Here is a 20,311-nt window from a genome sequence, read left to right on the forward strand (position 1 = left end):
ATTTACTGGAAGACATGGATTTGCAGCCCAGACCTGCACCTTCCCAGTTTTGTAATCCCTCACCCATACCAAGGATGTCTCGGATCAAGGGAATAGGATTGACTGAGGCAATTGATATTTATCCTGGGTCAATGTGGAAAGCAGTAAGAAAGGAGAGAGGAGTTGGCTACTGGAAAAGATTAAAAAATTTCTGAGCTTGCTCTTGCTCTGGGCATTGTTTTGCTGCTCTCTGTTCAGCTCCGTTACACTGTACAGAAAGCTGTGTTACCTTATTACACTCTTGATCTATCTGCCTCTCCACCCACCTGAGCTGTCAGCCTTTTGCTTTAGGAAGCGTTGGGCTCAACTTTGTGTATTATTCTTAATACTTGCAAGCACTTGTAGCTAGCACCCACTTGAGTTATCATGTACTTTATTACTGAACTGTTCAGCTGCTACTTCTCAGCGCAGTCTGGGAGGATGTGCTGGTACTTCAGAGCCTACAGCACAGAACAGTTAACATGGGGAGATGCTTTAAAGTGACAAGTAATCTCTGCTGTGTTTTGCTAACCTTATCTCATCTTCCTCTGAATTCAAGCACAGTGAACAGAAAATGTCCTGGGTATTGAATTCTTATGACGATATATGGTGCTGCTTAGCACATGCTCTCTAACTGCTGTCATTGTGGGAAATCGGGCATTTTACTTCCCGTATCAAGGCACTATTCACAAGGCCACAGGCTGTAGCAAGGGTTCTCAAGAGTTAAATAGATCACAGTTTTATTTTTACTTTTACAGTTGCACGAAATTGAAAGACTGTGATTAAGAACTGCTGAGCAGTTTCAAAATTTTGTTTGAAATAGCCCTTGATATTCTTTGGTGCTCCACTCAAAGTGGAGGTGGTTGACTCTGCCACACTGGACACTTTCGAGACTCAGCTGGACAGGGTGCTGGGCAGTCTTTTCTAGACTGTGCTCTTGCCTAGAAAGGTTGGACCAGATGATCCTTGAGGTTCCTTCCAACCTGGTATTCTATGACTCTATGATTCTGTGACTCAATGCCACTGGTAGCTTCTCAGCACACTGTTCACTTTGGTTAAGAGAAGTAGAGCCAGCATTCAAGAGAAAACAAAAAAGTCCATTCCATTGTTGTGATAAGCATTCCCAGAGGTGTCACTGAAGGAAAAACTCATTTGCAGTTACTTTGCTTCCAAAAAAAGGTGGTGGGGGGGGAAAGTTTCTCATAGACCAGCCTATCAAGTTCTCTATCATTTAAAGTCTTTTAATCAAGTGCAGAAAACTTCCTAAAAGAAACAGGATTAGAGATATAAAGTAACAAGTTGCTCGGAAAACATAAGAATTAATAAATACAGTATTCATTATAGTTTAATGGCTCTAGTATATGAATATCAAAAGTACTCAAAAGACTCATAGAAGGCAAAATACAAAATTACTACTGTCTCTCAGGTCTACACATGGTCTGAACTAAAGTGTGCTTTGATGATAGTGTTTTTTAATATTGATACTTTTGTGTGTGCATGTGTATGTATATATATAAAGCACTTTCAAACTTGTTTATCTCAGAAAGCTTAGCTGAAGATAGAGGACACTTGCAGATGCACCTGTGTTTTCTGACAATCCTTTTTGAAGCAAACAACTGAGTAAAATTTAGAAAAATCTGCTCAGCTCAGCTCCTCCTTTTGTTCCTTTCTGGGTATTTGGAACTGGAGAAGTTGCACTAAACTAAAGGTGTTTTGATTTTTGCAGATTAGGGTAAAAGTGGCTGCTATGTGCTTTCTCTAGTATTGACTAACTCAGATAGGTTGCCTGGATGACATAGGATGAATTAATTTGTGTTACTGTGATGATTATGTGGAAGTTTTCAAGTTTGATTTCAAACAATTTATTTTAAATAGCAAATAAGTACCCAAGCCTTATGTAGTCCTTGGAAAGCAGATGCAGTTTTTAAAAATATGCATACAAATATTCCATTGGCTTTAAAATAAAAGCTATTACAACATGTGTATATTTGGGGCATTTGTTTGTCTCCATTTACTAAAAGCCATGATAAATCTGTTGAAACACTGCAGAATAATTAGGAAAGAAGTTATAAAATGATGCTGAGCAAATGCTGACAACAGCAAACGATATTAAGAGTTAGTGTTTCAAAGACAAATCTGAATACTTCTTTGCAGAATGATAGAGATTTCTAGGTTCAGTTAAGAGATTATTATCTTGTTTTTCTTGTCTGCTACAGAATTATCCTTCATTAAGTTGATTTCTATTATGCCACTTAGGTTATCTTACTCAGTGTTCACTGTAAGCTATCTTTTAAAAGTATCTCTAGAGTGTTCAGTTGTGTTTCTTGAACACTGAGACTATTCAGTTCTTTTAATGTTAGCTCTCGGGACTTCAAGCTGAAATGGAACAATTTTTTTTCTTGAACTATAACTAGTATTTTGAAGTCTTTGTTGAATGTGTACCAAAACCGTTTTATACTACATAAACTTTATTAAAATGCAATGTCTCCTAGCTGAGAACTGGTCGGCTCTGCATATGCAGGAGCATTTCGAGCAATGTCCTTGTACCTCCTTGTGTGTCCCATGCATGACTCATCCATATCTGCAGCACAGGCTGCCTCATTTCTAGGCTATGCTTTTGTGATATCTGGTGCTGCTTTGGAGATGCTGATGGGAAGGTATTGTCTCACTTATCTAATATGTGGCATGGCTACATTTCCTCTAATGGAAATGACGTGCCCATTTATATTGGCCCGAAACAGAACAAAATTAATCACATGTAAACCTAAACTGAATCTGATTGTGAAAAATGCAGACTGAGCTTATTTGTGGAAGCACAAAATTTTATGAGTACTTCAGTGCTCGGTGATGGAGATTTGGGACCTTGACAGCAGTGGTCCTAAACAGAGGCTCAGAACTTGTTGTCAGTTTCTCGGAAGGGCTAAATGCTTCTTTTCTTCTGAGACAGTTCTCCGATAGAGAAGAAATCAGAGAGAGTGAACCTGGGCATATCCTAAACAGAGGTAGGTTTAATTACAAAAATCCCACGAGCTGCCAGTGAGAAGCAGTGTACGTGTAGCACACAGGCAAGTGCCTCCTCTGGAAATGCAGTCCCTTGCTGCTTGAGAGGGAAGATCTGCCAGAGGAATCAACTCATTTGTGTGCAGTTCCCTCTGCCTAGAATCCGGCAACAGCCCTCTATAACGTCAGCATCTGATAATACATTTCATAGCAGTTTTCTTAGAAAACATGCTCAAATATGTCATTTACTGTTTAGATGTGAATGTACAATTGATTGAAGAAATCCACTTTAGATAGTCTGGTATAGCCCATGTTATCAACCCCTTGAAAGGGGTGAAGGCAGAACTAATTAGGAGTGAATATGCCTGATTGATACCACTCATTTTATTTCCTGTTTGCTTCTGTTGTGAATGTTCTGCTTTTCCCAAGTAATTTTGAAATCTAAAAGTGTAGCTGTTGCATCCTAATTATCCAGTAATCGTGTCCACAATGTGCTATTAAACACAAACTGAGAGTTTGTGTTCTTTATCAACAGGCACCATACTGTGAGTGTGTTATGGAAAGAGACCAGACAAATATCAATGTTTTATGTAGCTGAATATATACATAGTCTTATGAGAGGCATGATACACTTCTAGAACATCCATTTCTGTTTATTAACTGAGGCTGTCACCTTTGTGACTGAGAAACAGGCTCTGCTCAAAAGAAATAGTTAACCCTATACAAAACCAAATAATGCTGTACATGTTCAGTGTGGTTTGTAGGTAATTCATCTCTTTAGGCTGCTTCCCTCCAAACCCTTCATTTCTCTGAGTTAGTCTTAGCTCTGTCCAGGTCATAATTAATAGATTGACTTATGTGAGGAGTAAGTTTCAACCTTCTAGCCAACAAGGTACAGAAATCTGGCTACCAGCTGCATAGAGCTAGATCCCCAACTGTTGCTTTGAAAATAATACTGAGTCATTGGATAGCAATGATTCTATAATGGAATTTTTTCCTTAACGTTTCCTGTTGTTATGCTGTGTGCTTTGTGAATGGGTGTTGTTATGGAAAGCTATGATGCTGTTCATTTCCTTTAAGAGTCTGGATGGAAGCTTTGAAGCTACTTACGAAAGCTCTACAGGAAAAAGATGTATTTATAAGGGTGCTTCTTAGTAGGTTTACATGTGCTTTAAAAATAGATGGATTCAACTCTACTGGATTGCAGCTGTAGGCTGGAATAGGTATGATGTTATCACAAACGACAACATTTTGAGGGATCCTGAAGGAAGATGTCACTGAATTCTGGCATTGTATTAGCAGACGGGGCAGCTTGCCAAGGCACTCAGAGCAGTTCAAGAGTGTTATGTGTTAAAGAGTTGGAAATGGTAATGATGTCTTCAGGGAGACAAATGGACAAATATACAGAAGTCTGCAAAGCCAGAGCATAATAATTGAATCGAAGCCTTGACTGTGATAAAGTACACAGTGGATGAAAAGGAAGGGGATGGTTAAGTTCTCCTTTTTTTATTGTGGGTTGAAAATGAGTCTGGAATGGATCTTTTGGTGAAGAAGTCAGTAATGCCTCTAGTGAGAAACATACAGTTTGCCTTCCCTCGGAAGTCCATCATTCTGTTGCGATGTCGGTAAAGAGAGCAGTGTGCTCTAAATCTCTGTGCTTAAATCATAAGTCTTTGATCTGGGGGTGGTGGCTGATGACAAATAGTAGTGCTTGAAAGCTTTTGCTTGTTAAGGAAAAATACTTTAGGTTTCAATTTTAGGAAAGCTAGAATGGGCTAGAATGACGTGGGGAAACAGGTCAGATCACTGTGTGTCCAGAGGCAAGGAAGGACCTGAAGTGTAAGAGCTAAGGCGGACCAGCTGCTCTTTCAGTAGACTGGTGCTGTTCCCATTGACATACACCAGCATGGTTCTGACAGACCACAACGAGGGCAGGATTATTTCCATCGTCCCTAAGTCACTTGCTGCTTTGACCAGTCAAAAAGATCGGTTGTGCGAATACTTGCTCGTACTGTAACTCTGCTACTTTTGAATTAAAAGGAAGCTGTTCTACACATGGGTGTGTGAGGAGGTGTCTTAGCGTATGCATTTTATAGTGCTCCCAAAATAGGATTTGGAATACTTCTACAGGAAGAAGAAAGAGAAGGGCAAAAGGGTGTGTAAGCATTAACACGGCCTACTGAAAAATGGAGACCATTTAGCCTTCAACAGAAAGCTGTTATGCCTTGAGGTGAAACCTGGCAACCATTTAACAGTATGCAGAAAAACTTGCAGGAATCTGATGATGCTGTAGCTGAGTGAGATCACAGGGAGGGTTGGGTGGGCAGAATGTGATTGCTGCTTGGACTTCAGCCAGGTGTTCTGGTTAATGTTTCTTTCTCTGTCTCCCGGCAGCTTGACAAGTAAAATAGGAAGTGATTCTGCCTTATGGAAAAACAGTATAAAAAAATTATTCCCATATCACTAATGTAAACTATAAAAGCATAGTCTATAGAGAAAGAGAGTATTTTAAAATGCCAGTTCCCAGTATGCATTATTTTTGTGAGCTGTGGCATTGTGAATTGATGGAACAGATCAGGGAGCTATATTCCTTCTGTTGCTTTCAGTGAGCTTGAGTTTTGTAAGGAAAATAGAAGAAAAAAAATAGTATTAAGCACCTTGGCTACATGAAAAAGGATCTTGCCTGCAAACTTGTACAAGTGAAGATGTTATTTTAATCTTACTATTTTGGCTGCTCAGTCCACTTCCAAGTTCTTCCAGAATGCCTGACATCCCTAAATATGATCCTGAAAATGACTGAACATTGTACTGTTCAGATGTTCTCACTCTCTGTGACTAGTACCACTGACCCTAGTTCTGGTTCTTATCAATAACTATTTACCTGCTTAATTCAATTTTAGATAGACGTTCTTCTTGCTGTTGGCTCTCCAGTCTTCTACTTTCATATGTAGATGTCCCACTGAATCAGAAAAGACGGCTATCATTGTGTAATGCCGGGTGACTAGCTAACACATTTCTCTTTTAACTCACCAGAGAGCCTGCTGCTTATTCTTTATTTCATGTTTTCTTATAGAGTCTATTCCATTCATCATCTGCCAGCTTTTGAGAAATTAAATTCTAGGACTGCCTTGTTTTCCTCTTTGCTGACCATTTTGGGTTTTCTGCACTGATGAGTTTCTATGCTACTTTCCCATTTCTGTCAGATACCAGTTTACTTTGTTTCCATACCATTTATGAGCAGACAGCCCTGTAATTCTCTTACACCTTTTAACTGGTTAGAAACTAACTTATAGTACTTACAGTTATCTAATTGAATTTGCCTCTTTTCAGGTAAGGTGAAGAAAACTAAGGCTGAGAGGGGAACAACAGGGTTTTATATCCTTCTTTGTAAAAAAGCAGAATCAACTTCTTATTTTTTAAAAAAAAAAAAAAGTCTGCTGAACACACAGAAGCCTTCATATTTCAGGTTGCATTCTCTGCTTCCACAGAAAGGAAATGCATTTTCAGCTGTATTTTTATAGACCTGTAGCTAGTGACTAGTTAAATTAATCAGAAGTCTCTATTCTGCAGGGTTATCCTGGGGATATATTCCATTAAGTGACTGCTTTTTCTTTTTCTATTTTAAGGTGATATTTAGAATAAGACTGTCTGTAAAACTTACAGTGTTCTGTAAACTTCTACTCTCCTCTTCTATTCTATTTTCTACCTGGTTTTCCCTCTCGTTTAGTGTTCTTTCTAAAATCTGGACTTAATCCTTGTACCAGTGAACAAGGTTAAGAATATTTTTTCAGTTTAAAATATTTGATTTAGAATTCTTTGAGAAGAAATTCAACAGCAAATAAAATTAAATGCATGTGACATGCCACATAGCTAGTAAAGCCTCAGGGACTGAAATTTAACTGTATAAGTAAATACGAATTTCAGATGAAGTTTTCTCTGCTCAAGTGCTGATGCTATTGGAGAACTGGAATTTGAGAAGTACTCTGCTGCTCCAGCAATGTGCTGCTGTTCTGAATTCTAGGAGGAGCCAGAATACTGGTGAGGCCAAAATTTGACAAGATTTGAAATGAAGTGGGATTTTGATGTATGGGAATAAGAAATGCTGAGCTATATGGCTTAATGCTAACGTCAATTTTGAAAGAGCTGCTGAATCTTGTTCTATGTTTTTTTAAGCCACTCCTGCATGAGGAGTTTGGGAGGACACTATTCTCCCATTTGCCTCGGTTTTGGATCATCTTCTGAGGACTCTAGCATTCAACAACGTTGTATTCACAACACCAGATTTAGGTGAAGCAGAGGTCCAATTCCACCTGGAAATTACTGTGCTCCTGTGATTTAGTTAAAATGAACTGTCAGAAGTGAGATGCTGTTTACATATTTTTCAGTGTAGCTCAGAAGCTGAAGAAAACCCTAGTGACACATACTAGCTAATCATTTTATGTCAGCCTTTCTTGTCAAGGCAAAATATGCGTTCCTAATACAAAACATTGCAGAATTCAAGTGTGGCTCTTTTACAACAGTACTGATACTGGTTAAAGTACTGATACTTATTAAAGTGCAGGTGCTAACACCTGAAAATGCCGCTGTTGGTTTATACTCCTTCCCTAACCTACATTCAGATTATTTACAAAACAGCCGAGTGCCTGATCAAATCTTCCAAAGTAATTCTTAAAACATTCCATAATATTGTTTTACAAGAAGGTAATAATCTTGAAGAAGATGCAAGTCACAGGAAACATAATTTCATGTAAAGACATTATCTTATCTTCACATGCTCCTCTGTTTGTGCAAAAGTGACTTGCCAGTCCATTTTTGGCCATTCCAATAAAAATTGCTGGTATTTTGGATTACCTACAGTTCTCATTCAAATGAACAAATACTGAGTGGTTCTGAAAGTCAGGCAATCTTTTTAGGGTGTCCACCTGAAAATTTAGGAGCCCGTTTCTCATTTTGCAAGCTTAAAAATGCTAGAGGGGTCCCTTAGGAGTTGCAGCTTTGCTTTAATTAGTTTGTGTCATGTTATAGAAATGCACCTGAAGTGTTTGTGGTGATAGCTCAACATTGCAGGCAAGGACCTGAACCTATTGAAGTTAATGTCAAAACTCTCTTTGGCTTCAGTGGTGCAGAACTGGACTGCAAATGAATAAACCAGCCAGCTGGATATATTGGAGAGAAATAATTATTGCAGACTCTCTGAAAATTCCTCATTAACACTATTGCATGTGAACTTTGCAAGCAAATGCTTGGAGCTAGTCTCTGATAGCTATTCATTAGACAAGTGAATTAATAACTGTGACTGCTGGTTCATGCAGAGGCTTTTCTGTTGGTTTTTGTCATTTCTTTGAAGATTTCAAACAGTATAGATGATTTAAAGGCTTCACTCCACTAGATGGGGAAAAAGATGCTTATAGTGTAGTACTTGCTTACACTCTGTGGTTATTGATATGATGTAATATTTTTACGCTTGGCTAAGTATAGATTTTGAATAAAAGAATTTAATTAACACTGAATAAGTGTTCCTCATAAGGGAAAAATTCTCTAGTTCTATTTCATTAACGCTTCATGCTTCTAGCAGTTAACTAATTTAATTTTACTCCTGGTGTTCAAGCTCTGTGCTTTTCTTTCCTTCTCTCTTTCAGACTGTCTGTCTTCTAAACAGGCTTTGTTTGTGTATTATAGTTGGGAAGAGAAGATCAGCCAGAGAAATAAAATAAAGGGAAAAGTGCAAAGCATTTTTTTACTTTACTTGGACTTTGTGTTATACACAGTGGATATGCATCTATGACTGTGCATAAGAAGTATGTAATGTGAAAAATGAGGTATTGGAATGATCTCAGATTTAAAGGCTAGAAAGCCTATTTTAAAAAGTCAGCTAAAGGAAAATGAATGGGTTTAAATAATTAAAGGTAGGTAGGATCAGTCACATTATAAAAGCAATCCTTGCACATGCAAACAACTATCCTCATTTAATTTGGCTTACTAAGGAATATAAGGATTTGGGGTGTCAAAATCTGTTTTGGGATCAATCTTTTTTGAGCTTATTTGCCTGTGCAGTACAATAGGATTTTGTATAAAATTCTTAAATTCAGAATACAAAATGAGTGAAATGTGGCAAATGTTCACAGTGAACAAAAAATATCTGTTCAAATTGTCTCTCAAGAAGTAAGCGGTTTAGTGTGAGAAGTCCAGAAGAACGATTGGTTTTGAAGTTTGAGGCAAACTTTTTTTTTATGTTTTCTTTTTTTTTTTTGCTAACTCAGTGCAATTGACTTAAAGGTTTTCATGCAGAAATGTTAAGTGCCTGGTTTCAGTCTTTGCTAGTTCTCTTATCTTATAAATCTGATAAAATTTTGAGAAACTTCAGTTTATTTCATTCAGACTTAAGGTCATGCTATGATCCTCAACTTTGGATCTTGCACATTTCTAACTATATTTTTGATTATCATCTGTCTACGTTTCTACTAACTTACGCTGTTTTTCATTCATTGAATTTTGTGAAGTGCTAATTTTTTTTTTTTTTATAATGCAGGTAATTAGGCTTTAACAGCATTTTTTTTAGTGGCATTGCTCTAAGGAAGGAATTTTAAACAGTATTTTGGAAGTCTTAGAGCAGACCAATGCGCTATAATAATTATACTTCAATAATCCAGAATGATACCTCAAGGGAGCTATGACTCCAGTGTATAATTTGTTCATATATACTTGTCCTTGATGGTAAAATTCGATTAAAAACATAAGAAAGAGAATAGAAAGAGAGAAGCCAGAAAATTGATTCTCCTTGAAGGTCATTAATGTTTTCTAAAAAGAAGATAAAAAAATGAACATGAAAATCTCATTGTTAAAGAAATTCCTCTAGCTTTGTTTTGAATAATGAGATTTTTATCAGTACAAGAAAAGGTATCATAATAACAAAATCTAATTGTTCTTTTCCTCTGAAACCAGAAAGAATTCAATGGCTGAAAAACAGCCAAAGAAGAAGAGGGAAAAAAAAGAAGCTTGAAGAGAATAATACGGCTTGCATGGAACTATGAGCTGAAAGACAGATTCATACTAGACTGTAATACAAAGAAAAGAGGGTGTGAAGGAGGAGGGGAGGAGAAGAGAAGGCAAGTCAACCAAAACTGCAAGATAATGTTTAATTCAGAAGTATTTTCTGTCCAGTATTTGACTAAAGTATCTTTCAAGTGAATGAAAGAAGCCAATATATAAAAGGAAGCCTATGGAGCAAACTGAAGAGTGAAAGTGAAATTTGCACTGCATCTAACCCCCCCCAAAAAAGAGCAGAGTGGAAAAAGTCTGGTTTGGAGGTTTTACAAAACATTGGAATGGTTTGTCTTGAAAGATGCCCTAATGACCAATCTTTGTAAATGCATGCAACAGAAATATATTTAGAGAGTCACAGAGTCATTGAGGTTGGAAGTGACCTCTTGATATCATCTAGTCCAACCCCCTGCTGAAGCACTGCCAGCTAGAGCAGGTTGCCTGGGACCATGCCCAGTTGGGTTTTAAATATCTCCAAGGATGGAGACTCCACAACCTCCCTGGGCAACCTGTGCCAGTGTTCTACCATCTTCACAGTAAAAAAGGTATTTCCTTGTGTTCAGAAGGAATTTCGTGCTCCTTAATTCATGCTCATTGTCTCCTGTTCTGTTAGTGGGCACTATTGCAAAGAGTCTGGCTCTCTCATCTTCACTCCCTCCCAGGTCTCAGCCTTTCCTCATATGAAAGATGCTCCAATCCCTTAGTCATCTGTGTGGTCTCCTGTTAGCCCTTTGTTAGCCCTTACCTCACTTCAGTAAGTCCGTATCTTTCTCATTCTGGGGAGCCCAGACCTGGACCCAGCACTCCAGATATGACCTTACCAGTACTGAGTTGAGGTCACCTCCCTCAACTTGCTAGCAACACTTTTCCTGAGGCAGATGTATGTCCACTTTCAGTGTTCCATAACCTGGTTCTCCTTCACCAAGGGTAAGTCTTCTTGTTCCAGACTTGCCCACTGGTCTCAGGGGCCTGGGATTCTTGCAGGCTGGTCATACTAGTAAAGACTGAGGCAAAGAGAGCATTGAGTACCTTGGCCTTTCCCTGTCCTTTGTCAGCAGGGCCCCTGGCAATGTACAGGCTAATGCTGTGCTACCTACTGCTTGTGTCTCATTGAGAATCTGGAAAGAACCGCCTCCTGGCTCTCTTGGTTCTCATCCTCTGCTAAAATAGTGTGCTGTTCATGGTGATGGCTGTCACTGTAGTTAGTAATTTATGAGTAAGGACCCAAGGAAGTAATCTCCATCCTGCAATGTAGGGTTGGCTGTAACTGTAAGATGTTGCTCTAGATCTCTTCAGTGAGGGTTAGGTAGGGACTGCAAATATTTGTCATGATAGAGCAAGAATTTTTGCTGTTGCTGTAATACATATAGTAACAAAATGCATGGACCTCGAGTTACCTGTATCCTGAGGCAGTAGTCTCTAAATAATTTCATTATCCCAGCCCACCGAGACAAGAAGTCCCTAACTATCCCACACAGTTGTGCATATGTGTGTGATTGCAGTTCATGTTTTTACTGGCACCAGTGTTTTAACATCTATTTTATTTTGAACTGGGTCTCATTTCAGCCAGTTAGCCAGAGTGCTGCCAAAGCCCACGTGTGAGCTGTGCTTTGCAGTGATAAATGAGTACAACTTGTCTCAAAATCCATTTGTTTTTTTGCTTGGATCCCTTTTCAGAATATGATGGGTGGCCTACTTTTGTGGGGATGAAAAATTATTTTCCTGTTCCTTTCTGACATTATGGGTCTTGTAAACTGTTGCACAGTCTTTTGGAGTAGGTGGCATTATTAGGATGGATATTAATTATTTTCAGGCTGCTGATACATCACCATTGCATGATCTATATTTGTCTCTTGAATGTTCCTCATCCCTTGCTAATTATAGGTGGTCTTGAGGGAACCAGCTTCCTGTGATAAATAGACTAGTGTAACACACAGAGTGTTTTTGAAGTGTGTTCAAGTGAGATTTGATTCATGTCACCTATTTGCATGTTCACAACCCTCAGATTTTTTCACAGTTCTGGGGTGGGCATACGCTAATGCTGCTACCCACATTCCTGTTAGGGAGCAAAATTCCCAAATCCTCTTGCCCTGAAAGCATGTAAATTCCTTTCTCTTCTGTTTCCAAGCTTGTTGAGCAAACTGGTTATTTTGATTTTGCTTTAAGAAACATCACATTTTTGTGTCTTTTTGCTGCCCATTAGTATTTTTTACTCTGTTGTATCCATTACATTTTTTTAAAACCAGATATAAGCTCTTCAGCAGATTTCTGTGATTACTGTTACATCAGTCATCTGAAAAAAAAAGTCTCTCTCCGTCTTTTTTTCCTTCCTTTCTCTTCTTCTCCCCCCACCTGCCGGCCCCCGAAAATTGGAAACATGAGAGGTCTTGTCTGAGCATCGGATTAAGAGCCAGGAAATCCTGACTCTTTCCATGGCTCATTGTGCGTGTCCTTGGGCAATCTGTTACTATTACAGACAAAAGCTCTGCGTAGCACTTGGCTGAAAAATTAAAAGCATGGTGCATGATCCAAGGAGATTATTTTCAAATTTAAATCAAAGCATGGCAAAAGTGGACAGGAAAGAGAGGCTGCAGGAGATGAAAACTGGAGGAGCAGTCTGTTTGTGAGCTGCATAAATTGTCTGTGAAGGGAGATGGCTATTGCTTGCAGTAATTTCTTTCTTGTTGAGGCCTTTGGTTCCATGACAGTGCAAGTATCTGCTGTGGTAGATGATGGACACACAGCCCTCAGTTTCGGAGCTGTTACGTTCTTATTTAAAATGAAGCAGATAAATAAAAGTGATGGAAGAAGACAGGGTGCACAGTTGCATAGATGAACCTGCACTCAACTTCATAAATTCAACCCTCTGAGGGTTTTCTTGGGAGATGGGTTTGGTGGTTTTGATTAAATGTATGTGAATGCCTGAGGTTTTTCTGTTTGTTTGCTTTTCTTTTTTTACATTTCACATCTTGAAGGATGTGAACTCTTCCTCACAGTTTAGAAGAAATAACAGAGATCTTTGGAGAGAGGAAAGGTCTGGGTTTTCTCAGCAGTGTCACTTGGAGGTCAGGGAAGACAAATGGGATTATTTAGCTATGTTTTCCATGATAAATCAGACATGAAAATAACTTCCACAAGTAACAGAATATGGTATAGTAGAGAAAGCTGCCTTCTGTACTGCTTATGTGACTCCTTTGGATAAGGCTGAATGACACGAAAAGCTGTCTACAAGACATGCTGCTTCCAGGGTGTATTTCCAGACATTTTAATACCATGTCTGTTCAGTGTTCATTCACATGACATTGCCTATAACTTCATTTTGGGTATTTTAATGGCCTGTGCACTAGCTCCAATCACTGTGGTATCGAGGGTGATAGTTTTATATTCAGCAGCAACCTATTTGATCTGATTTCAGGTAGCCCTTCCATCTCCCCTGGCCTCTTGTTCATGTCACCATGTCTCTTCCCTCTGCTCCTTCTGCATTATCCAGTGACTACGCAGCTGTGCGAACAGTTGAGCCAACACAGCAATGGGGGGAAGTTTGCAAGAGCATTTGCTTATTGCTTAAACTACCACCAAAGAAATGCATGCTTCTCTGGGGAAATATATTAGTGAAGGCTACTAGGGTCTCTATCTTTGACATTTCATTTGGCAAGGAAAAAAAGGCTGTGCTTGCAATGAGGGCTTTAGGTCTGAATTATTAAATGCCTATGTTTTGGGGTTTTTTTTCCCTATTTTTGACAGTGGTGGTTTATCAAGGAGAAGGACGTCAGGGTTCTGAAATTCAGAACCTTCTGGTGTTGCTAGGGTATGTAAAAGTTCATTGTCTCAAAAGGTCAGTCCTGCCCCTGCAGTGGAGGTTACTGTCCTGGTGCCAGGGGCAGCGGGGTCCGTCTGACCTCTGCTTGCAGAGTGTTAACTTGCATTTCCCACTGTTGCTGCTCTGTTGACTGGCAGGGATGGGAATCTGATGAAAAGACTCTTTCAGAAAGGGTTTTTAGCTCTGGTTTCTATGCTGTCAGATGTTTGTCCTAGCTTTTATGATCAGTTTTTGCCTCGTAGACTTGCAGTAATTGGTGTGGTTTGTAGCTAGGTCCACGTTGGAAGTCTTGTGTTTCATTAAATTTAGTCCCCTGCTGTTGCAGGTAACGTGGCATATATCATCAATTAGTCAAGCTCCATCTTAAAATCTCTTTGGTTCCTTCTACAACCCTTGTATTTTGGAAGGCCAATTCATTTTCTTCCAGTTGCTTCAGAAATTATCATTAACTGATGCATTCATCAGAATTTTCCAATTCTGTCCCAACAGAGAGTAAGTATGATGAGTAAGTAAGTAGAGAGTTGTCTGGTGCCTTGTCAGGGGCAGGAATCCATGAGCCATTTATGAGTCTGATTTGAGTCCCTTAAGCACTTCACCACATGAATAATTGCCTCCCTTGGACAATTGAGTTAAACGGAGCTGCTCAGAGCTGTTCAAAGGTGTGTGCAGAATCAATGATACAGGGCCAAGTTCAGCTTCTGAATAACCATGTTCTTGTTGATAAAGTCATTAGAATCAAAAGGACATGTGAATTTGTCTCAGGTCAAAATTGTTTTCTTCAGTATTGTTTTCAAAGACATAATCCTCTGTCGTCTGTCATTTTAAAACCTTCCTTACTGTCTTGCTAATTTAATAGACTAATTCTCTCATGGGTGACTACTGAAAAGAAATACTTAGAAAGGATGCACCTTAAATGTACTGAAGTAAAAGATAATTGTATTAAACCTTCTTAAGATGCAAAAATCATTTAATACCAGCAAAATAAACATCTAGCATACAGAAATTACATTACTGCAGTATTCAGTCAGTTGTTCCACATGCCATGGGAAAACTTTTTCATAGTGAAAGACATAAGGGACTTCAATATAGTCTAGGCAACCATTTTAGTTTCTTACGATATTCTCTGTCTAAATTTTGACTTGAGACTCAACTGTGCTGGGAGTTTCCACAGCTGAGGACCATGCTGCAGATGGAGAGGCTTGTCTGTATCTCTGTAGTTAAATTTTATTTATTTTTTACATTGTGTTCTACTCTGATAAGAAACCATCATGGAGTATGGCAAATGAACTAAGTAATAATAAACACTATATGTCTTGCAACACCTTCCCTCCATAAGCCTTTGGTTTTAAAAATCATTGCTTTATTTTCTTTTACTGTTGTGTGAAATTAATAGTACATCTTGATGCTAACAGGTTTAACTTGCAGGATTGGGGTTTGAGCACAGTCTGCTTTCAAAAAAACCACTTGAAAGCTTTTATCTTCAGTTATCTTATTGTTGTGGGAAAGATACTCTAAAGATGGTGAATACTGTATTTTCTTATGACACTTCAAGGTCAGTAACTCTTCTTTTTACTAATGAAACATCTGTTTTCATGAGTTTGAGCCTTGAAACGGATGGTTTCAGCTTTTCTTCTGACTGCAGCTGGCAAAAGAATGTGCTCAATCCCTAGAAATAAAAACCAGTTTGACCTAGTAATGGCTGTAGGGATCTCACAGGCCAGAAATCCACACTGTAAAAATATCTGATACAGTTTAGGAGCTCAAATCTCACTGATAGTGTCCTTAAACTCTTACATCCTTTTGAGGCTTTGAAAATGTTTTATTACCCAGCCAGCATGAAGCAGTGAAACTGTTGTTTATTGAATGCCTGACCTTTCAACAAGCATCACAAGATTGTACAAGAACAGGATGACCTGGGACCAAAGGCCAGCCCCACTCAGACTGTGTTCCTCAGGGAATGCGCAGTAGGCAAAGACATTTTCCTAAATATCCCTTAGTTGTGATTTTGCATTTTCTTTTGGGTGTATCTCTCTCTATTTCACAGTGTACAAATGAATGCCATATTTAAATTATTTTTCCCTTCATCTTCTTGGTTAGCACTCTTATTACAGCCGTATCATCTTCCAAACACCTGTTCCCACTCTAACTCAATCCTAATCTCTTGCCAAAAGCTGAACTCTGGGGTAGGAATGCACTAGTCCCAATAAGGTGTTAAAAATAAAATAGTGGTTGATACTTATATACCCATTTATATACACAAACAAATTAATCCTCATACCTCATGCAGGGAAGTATTTATTCTCATTCCAGTTTTAACTGCCAGGAAGCAAAGAGAGAATTTAAGCAGCTAATTTTTCAAACTTGCTTTTTTTCCAGAAAGTTTTCAAAAGATAACACAATGAAGACACCTGTTCAAACTATCTAGTTTCAAAGTGTTACTTAACAGTGCCACACTCCCCTTTAATCTCCTCTACCTCATTCTTTTGAGTTTGCTTGACTGGACGATATTAATTGCAGGTAAATGTGAGCACATAACCAAACACCTCTCATGAAAAGATATAATTTATTTCTGTTGTTCTTTAATGCATGCATTCTATGTCATGCTCCCTCTGCCTCCTCCCCACATCTTCTTGGTGTTTCACATGGCACTTCAGGTAGCGTTTAGGATTGGTATATTCAGAAATGGATGTGCACAAAGGGGATAGCCATGTCTTACACTGTGACGACAGTGCATATGTGAGAAGATGTCCCAGCTGTTTGCGTGTTACATCACGGTGTGCTCTGCTCGTGTAGCAGTTGCTAAGGGAGAGTCTTACAAACCCAGTTTACATCTGTGTAGCGGTTTCTCCAGCGTCGCTAACTCAAAACATTGCAGGAAATGAAGATAATAGACCATTTCTTAGCTTTCCAGTTTTGGCAGATTTTCTTTTTGGATGTAAATGAAACAAATTTTGGAGATGAGAGCAAAAATAAACTGGAACATTTATTTTTGCCAGGCCATAAGCAGGTAAAGCATTAACCAGAAGTGGTTGGCTTGTTTCTTTGTTGCCTCTTTGTTTTTAAAGCTCTTTACCACAACAGTTTTTAATACAGATTTTCCTGACAGCCAGTTTGAAGACAGAGCAGGTGATCTCTTGGTGCTGCTCTGTAGTTCCTTGTGTCAGTTCTACCTGTCTGTTGGGTTTTCTTCAGCAGCTTGGTATAACAAATGATAAGGTTGGCTTACGAGTGGCCTCAAACAGGCTCTTAGCAGGTAGCTAAATTTGGACAAAGAGTGAAAGGTTTATTTTCATTAAATTAAAATTCTAAAATGCATTGATCTACAACATTAATACCTAATGGCTCTGGTGTCTTCCCAGTGCTGAGTCCTGCAGATAACTGTATTGCTATTACACTGAGAGTTGTGGAGGGCATGAGGGAAACCCAAATCATTTTTTCAGTTGGCACTTGTATGGTAGCCTTGATAATGCACCACACCAATTACGTATCTGTTTTATTTAATGCAAATGCTTGTCTACATTTCAGTTTTTAGCAAGAGATACCACTTTCTCCTCCTTTCTCCCTATGTTTCCAGCTCAGTTCCTTGTTCTCTTTAGCTTTCCACTGTATTGCTTCCAAAACTGAAATAATCTTAGCCTGCTATTTTTTCTCATATTAAGGTCAGGGGAGGGGGGCTAGAAAAAAGACAAGAAACACAAGCAAGAAACAGACATCTCCAGCCAGGCCCTGAAGGGGATTCTGGCTTGCAGGTTTTACCTGCTGCTGCAGCTGGGAAACAAATAATTATTTTTGTAGTAATCTTCCTTTTCCTAGGGAAACAGTGTGAGCAAGACTGCGTGGGGACTTTGTCTCTTACTGTAGTATATGAGCCAGGCTGGAGGTAAATCCTGACTGAAGGTGTACAGTGTGGGTTTAGGGGAGAAGGACTGATTGGTGTGGGGAGAAAAATGTTAGGGCTAGTGGTTAAAAATAGGAGAAAAAAAAGATTTTAGCTGATGTGGTGAATGGTTCAATATTAGGAAATAATAGAGCCAATGTTAGTTTATGGTGAAGGGATCATTTGAGCTGGAAAAAGAAGCTGGTAATAGAAGACCATATTATTCATTTTTCTGTTTTGGATGATGCAGCGCTTGAAAGTCACCTTCCTGTATTAGAGTTTGCTACAATACTTCATGGCTAAAGGAACAGGAGAAGGAGAGGAAGGAAGGACATTTGCCAGTTTAGAGTCCAGCTGAGCGTGTTATTGTGTAGTAAAGACCTAAACCCAGTGCTTCTCTTTCACATTTCTTAGCGCTTCCCTCTCTTTAAGTCATAATAGGACTGGAGACAGTAACAAGATATTTGGCTGAGATAGGACACTTTGTAAATTATGTTGCAGAGAATACCACCAAAGAGCATCTAACTGAGAGCAACAGCCATGCAAATGACTAGAACATCGCACGTCTGGGTAAGCCAGCTTCTCGTCAAAGAACTAAGCGCATGGTGTGCTGCCTGATCTCCGATCTCCCACCTGACATGCACCGTACCTTTGCAGTTTACTTCTGAGAGGGGTGATTTGATGATACCATTGAAGAGAGATTACGTTGCTGCTTAGTTGTCCCTATTTATTCTCCCTGGAATTAGGTAAAATTTACTTGCTTCGTGGTCAACAAAATAAATTCCTATATCTCTCTATCTAGACCTTTCTTTTAAAAGACATCAGATTATGCATAATGCCTTGTTCAGGGCTTGCTTTCTCTCTTTTCCTCATTGCTGAAATACTGTAAGAGGCGCAGGTGCTGGATACTACAGCAGAAGCAGCATGTCACACCTTTCCTTTTCTGGCGAAGATACAGCCGTGCTTCCCGTATTTTTGGTGCTGGTCAGTTGAAACAGATTCCCAAGAGTGCAAAGAAATTCCTGGTACAAGAACTGCAAAAACACAACAGAGCCTTAGACTGACATGACTTTCCAGAAATCGGTCCGGAGCAAATCCTGCTGTGACAGCAGGCTGTGTGTGTGGAAGTGTGAAACGGCGAGCTGTGCGTTGGAGTGCGGGTCTTTGAAAGGGTGGCAGACACGACCTTCTCTAATTCAGCCTTGTGCAATGCCTTTTGGTGAGGCTAAAAAGCTTTTAGGAGCTGCATCACATGTTCCAGTTTGGCGTGCCAAGGATTAATTTCTTCACGTGTCTCTAGCTTTAGGATGTAGCTTGCGTGCTGTAAATTGACAGAGCAGCTTGCAGTGCCTTGTTTGTTTTAGGTTAGCATGTGTCTCCCAACTGCCCATACATGTACGTGCTTAAACAAATGTCTTTTCTCCAGCAGTTTAAACCACCTGATGCAGAAAAATATGTGCTGCTCAGGTTGCCTGATTAGCATGAAGTTTGGCGTGGTAATTGCTACAGTAAAAAACAAATATCATCTGGTGTTGACTAAAAAAATCCTAAATTCTGTGGGTTTTGTAGCCTTGTTCACTTTGGATCAGTAATTGCAATGTAACATTAGTATTAAGTTCCATCCCCACTGTGGTTTGCGTTCAAGAGAGAAACTGTGTTTAAGACTAGCAAAAGTAAATAATACTACCATTTCCGTGCCGGTCTTAATGATGGGTACCACAAGAAGTAATGTCTGTAGTGGAAATAAAAGTAGTATAGGCTAGTGAGGAAGGCTTGGCAAAAGACAAAATAAAGCCATGAACTTTTGGGGCTTCTCGTATCTAGATGTAAAGAAATGTAAGATTGATAGCATTCTCAACTTAACCTGAAAAAACCAAAACCCAACCCCCTTTTTTTTTCCACACAAAGAACTACTTGATCAAAAATAAAAAAAAAAAATCAGTTGCCTTCATATAAAATAAAAACAAGCAGAGATATATTTTCTACTGGTTTTGCAGCTGGTTATAGTTTTCCCTCTAAAGCCTGGGCAAGCTTCAGCATGCAACTGTTATGTTAGCAAAGACATAGCTTGCAGTGCACGTGCGCATCCCGGGACTCCGGCAGAATCTCTTGCTTTTTCTCATTTATCTCTGTCACATTTCAAATCCAGCTTCATTCTTATAAGAAATTAATACTTCTAGGAAAGATTACTTGAAAGAATGCACGCTGATGGGTTTATTTCATAAATCCTGAAGGGGCATTACCAGATTGAGAAATCATATTTTAAAAAATAAATCCTTGCTTTGGTTACAATTAATTCCACAAGCAATTGAATGAAAGGAATCTAGTTCTCTTTCTGCTTGATTGTTTTGGTTATATTTTATATCTTCCCCAGCTTGGACAGAAGAAAGTGACTTACCAGATTGATGTTCTCCTAATAAGTTTCTTCCTGCAATGAAGACTGGAAAGCCCACAGAGCTACAGTGCCTTTCACACTGTACAGGAGAGGACTTGCCTTTCCCCAGCCTTCTCCTAGAAGTGCTGGGGAATTTGGCTGTTTGGATGATAGGTCTACT

General features: G+C 39.0%; 1 protein-coding gene across 3 annotated transcripts in view; it reads left to right on the plus strand.

Annotated features, from left to right (window-relative positions):
* Window positions 1–20,311, plus strand: part of UBE3D (ubiquitin protein ligase E3D) — a 79,280-nt gene that overhangs the window by 49,354 nt on the left and 9,615 nt on the right. The window contains exon 7 of one of the 3 annotated variants that reach the window (XM_035901492.1): window positions 18,258–18,294. The exons of 1 other annotated variant lie outside the window; for it this stretch is intronic. In XM_035901492.1, the coding sequence (XP_035757385.1) occupies window positions 18,258–18,281 (24 nt within the window). In that variant the 3' untranslated portion in view covers window positions 18,282–18,294. Of the gene's footprint in view, window positions 1–9,960; window positions 10,349–18,257; window positions 18,295–20,311 lie in introns of those variants that run through there. One more of the 3 variants, XM_035901494.1, reaches the window with a different exon arrangement.

The sequence above is a fragment of the Egretta garzetta genome, unplaced genomic scaffold, assembly GCF_000687185.1.
Source record: "Egretta garzetta isolate BGI_Z169 unplaced genomic scaffold, ASM68718v1 scaffold9, whole genome shotgun sequence".
Taxonomy (NCBI): domain Eukaryota; kingdom Metazoa; phylum Chordata; class Aves; order Pelecaniformes; family Ardeidae; genus Egretta; species Egretta garzetta.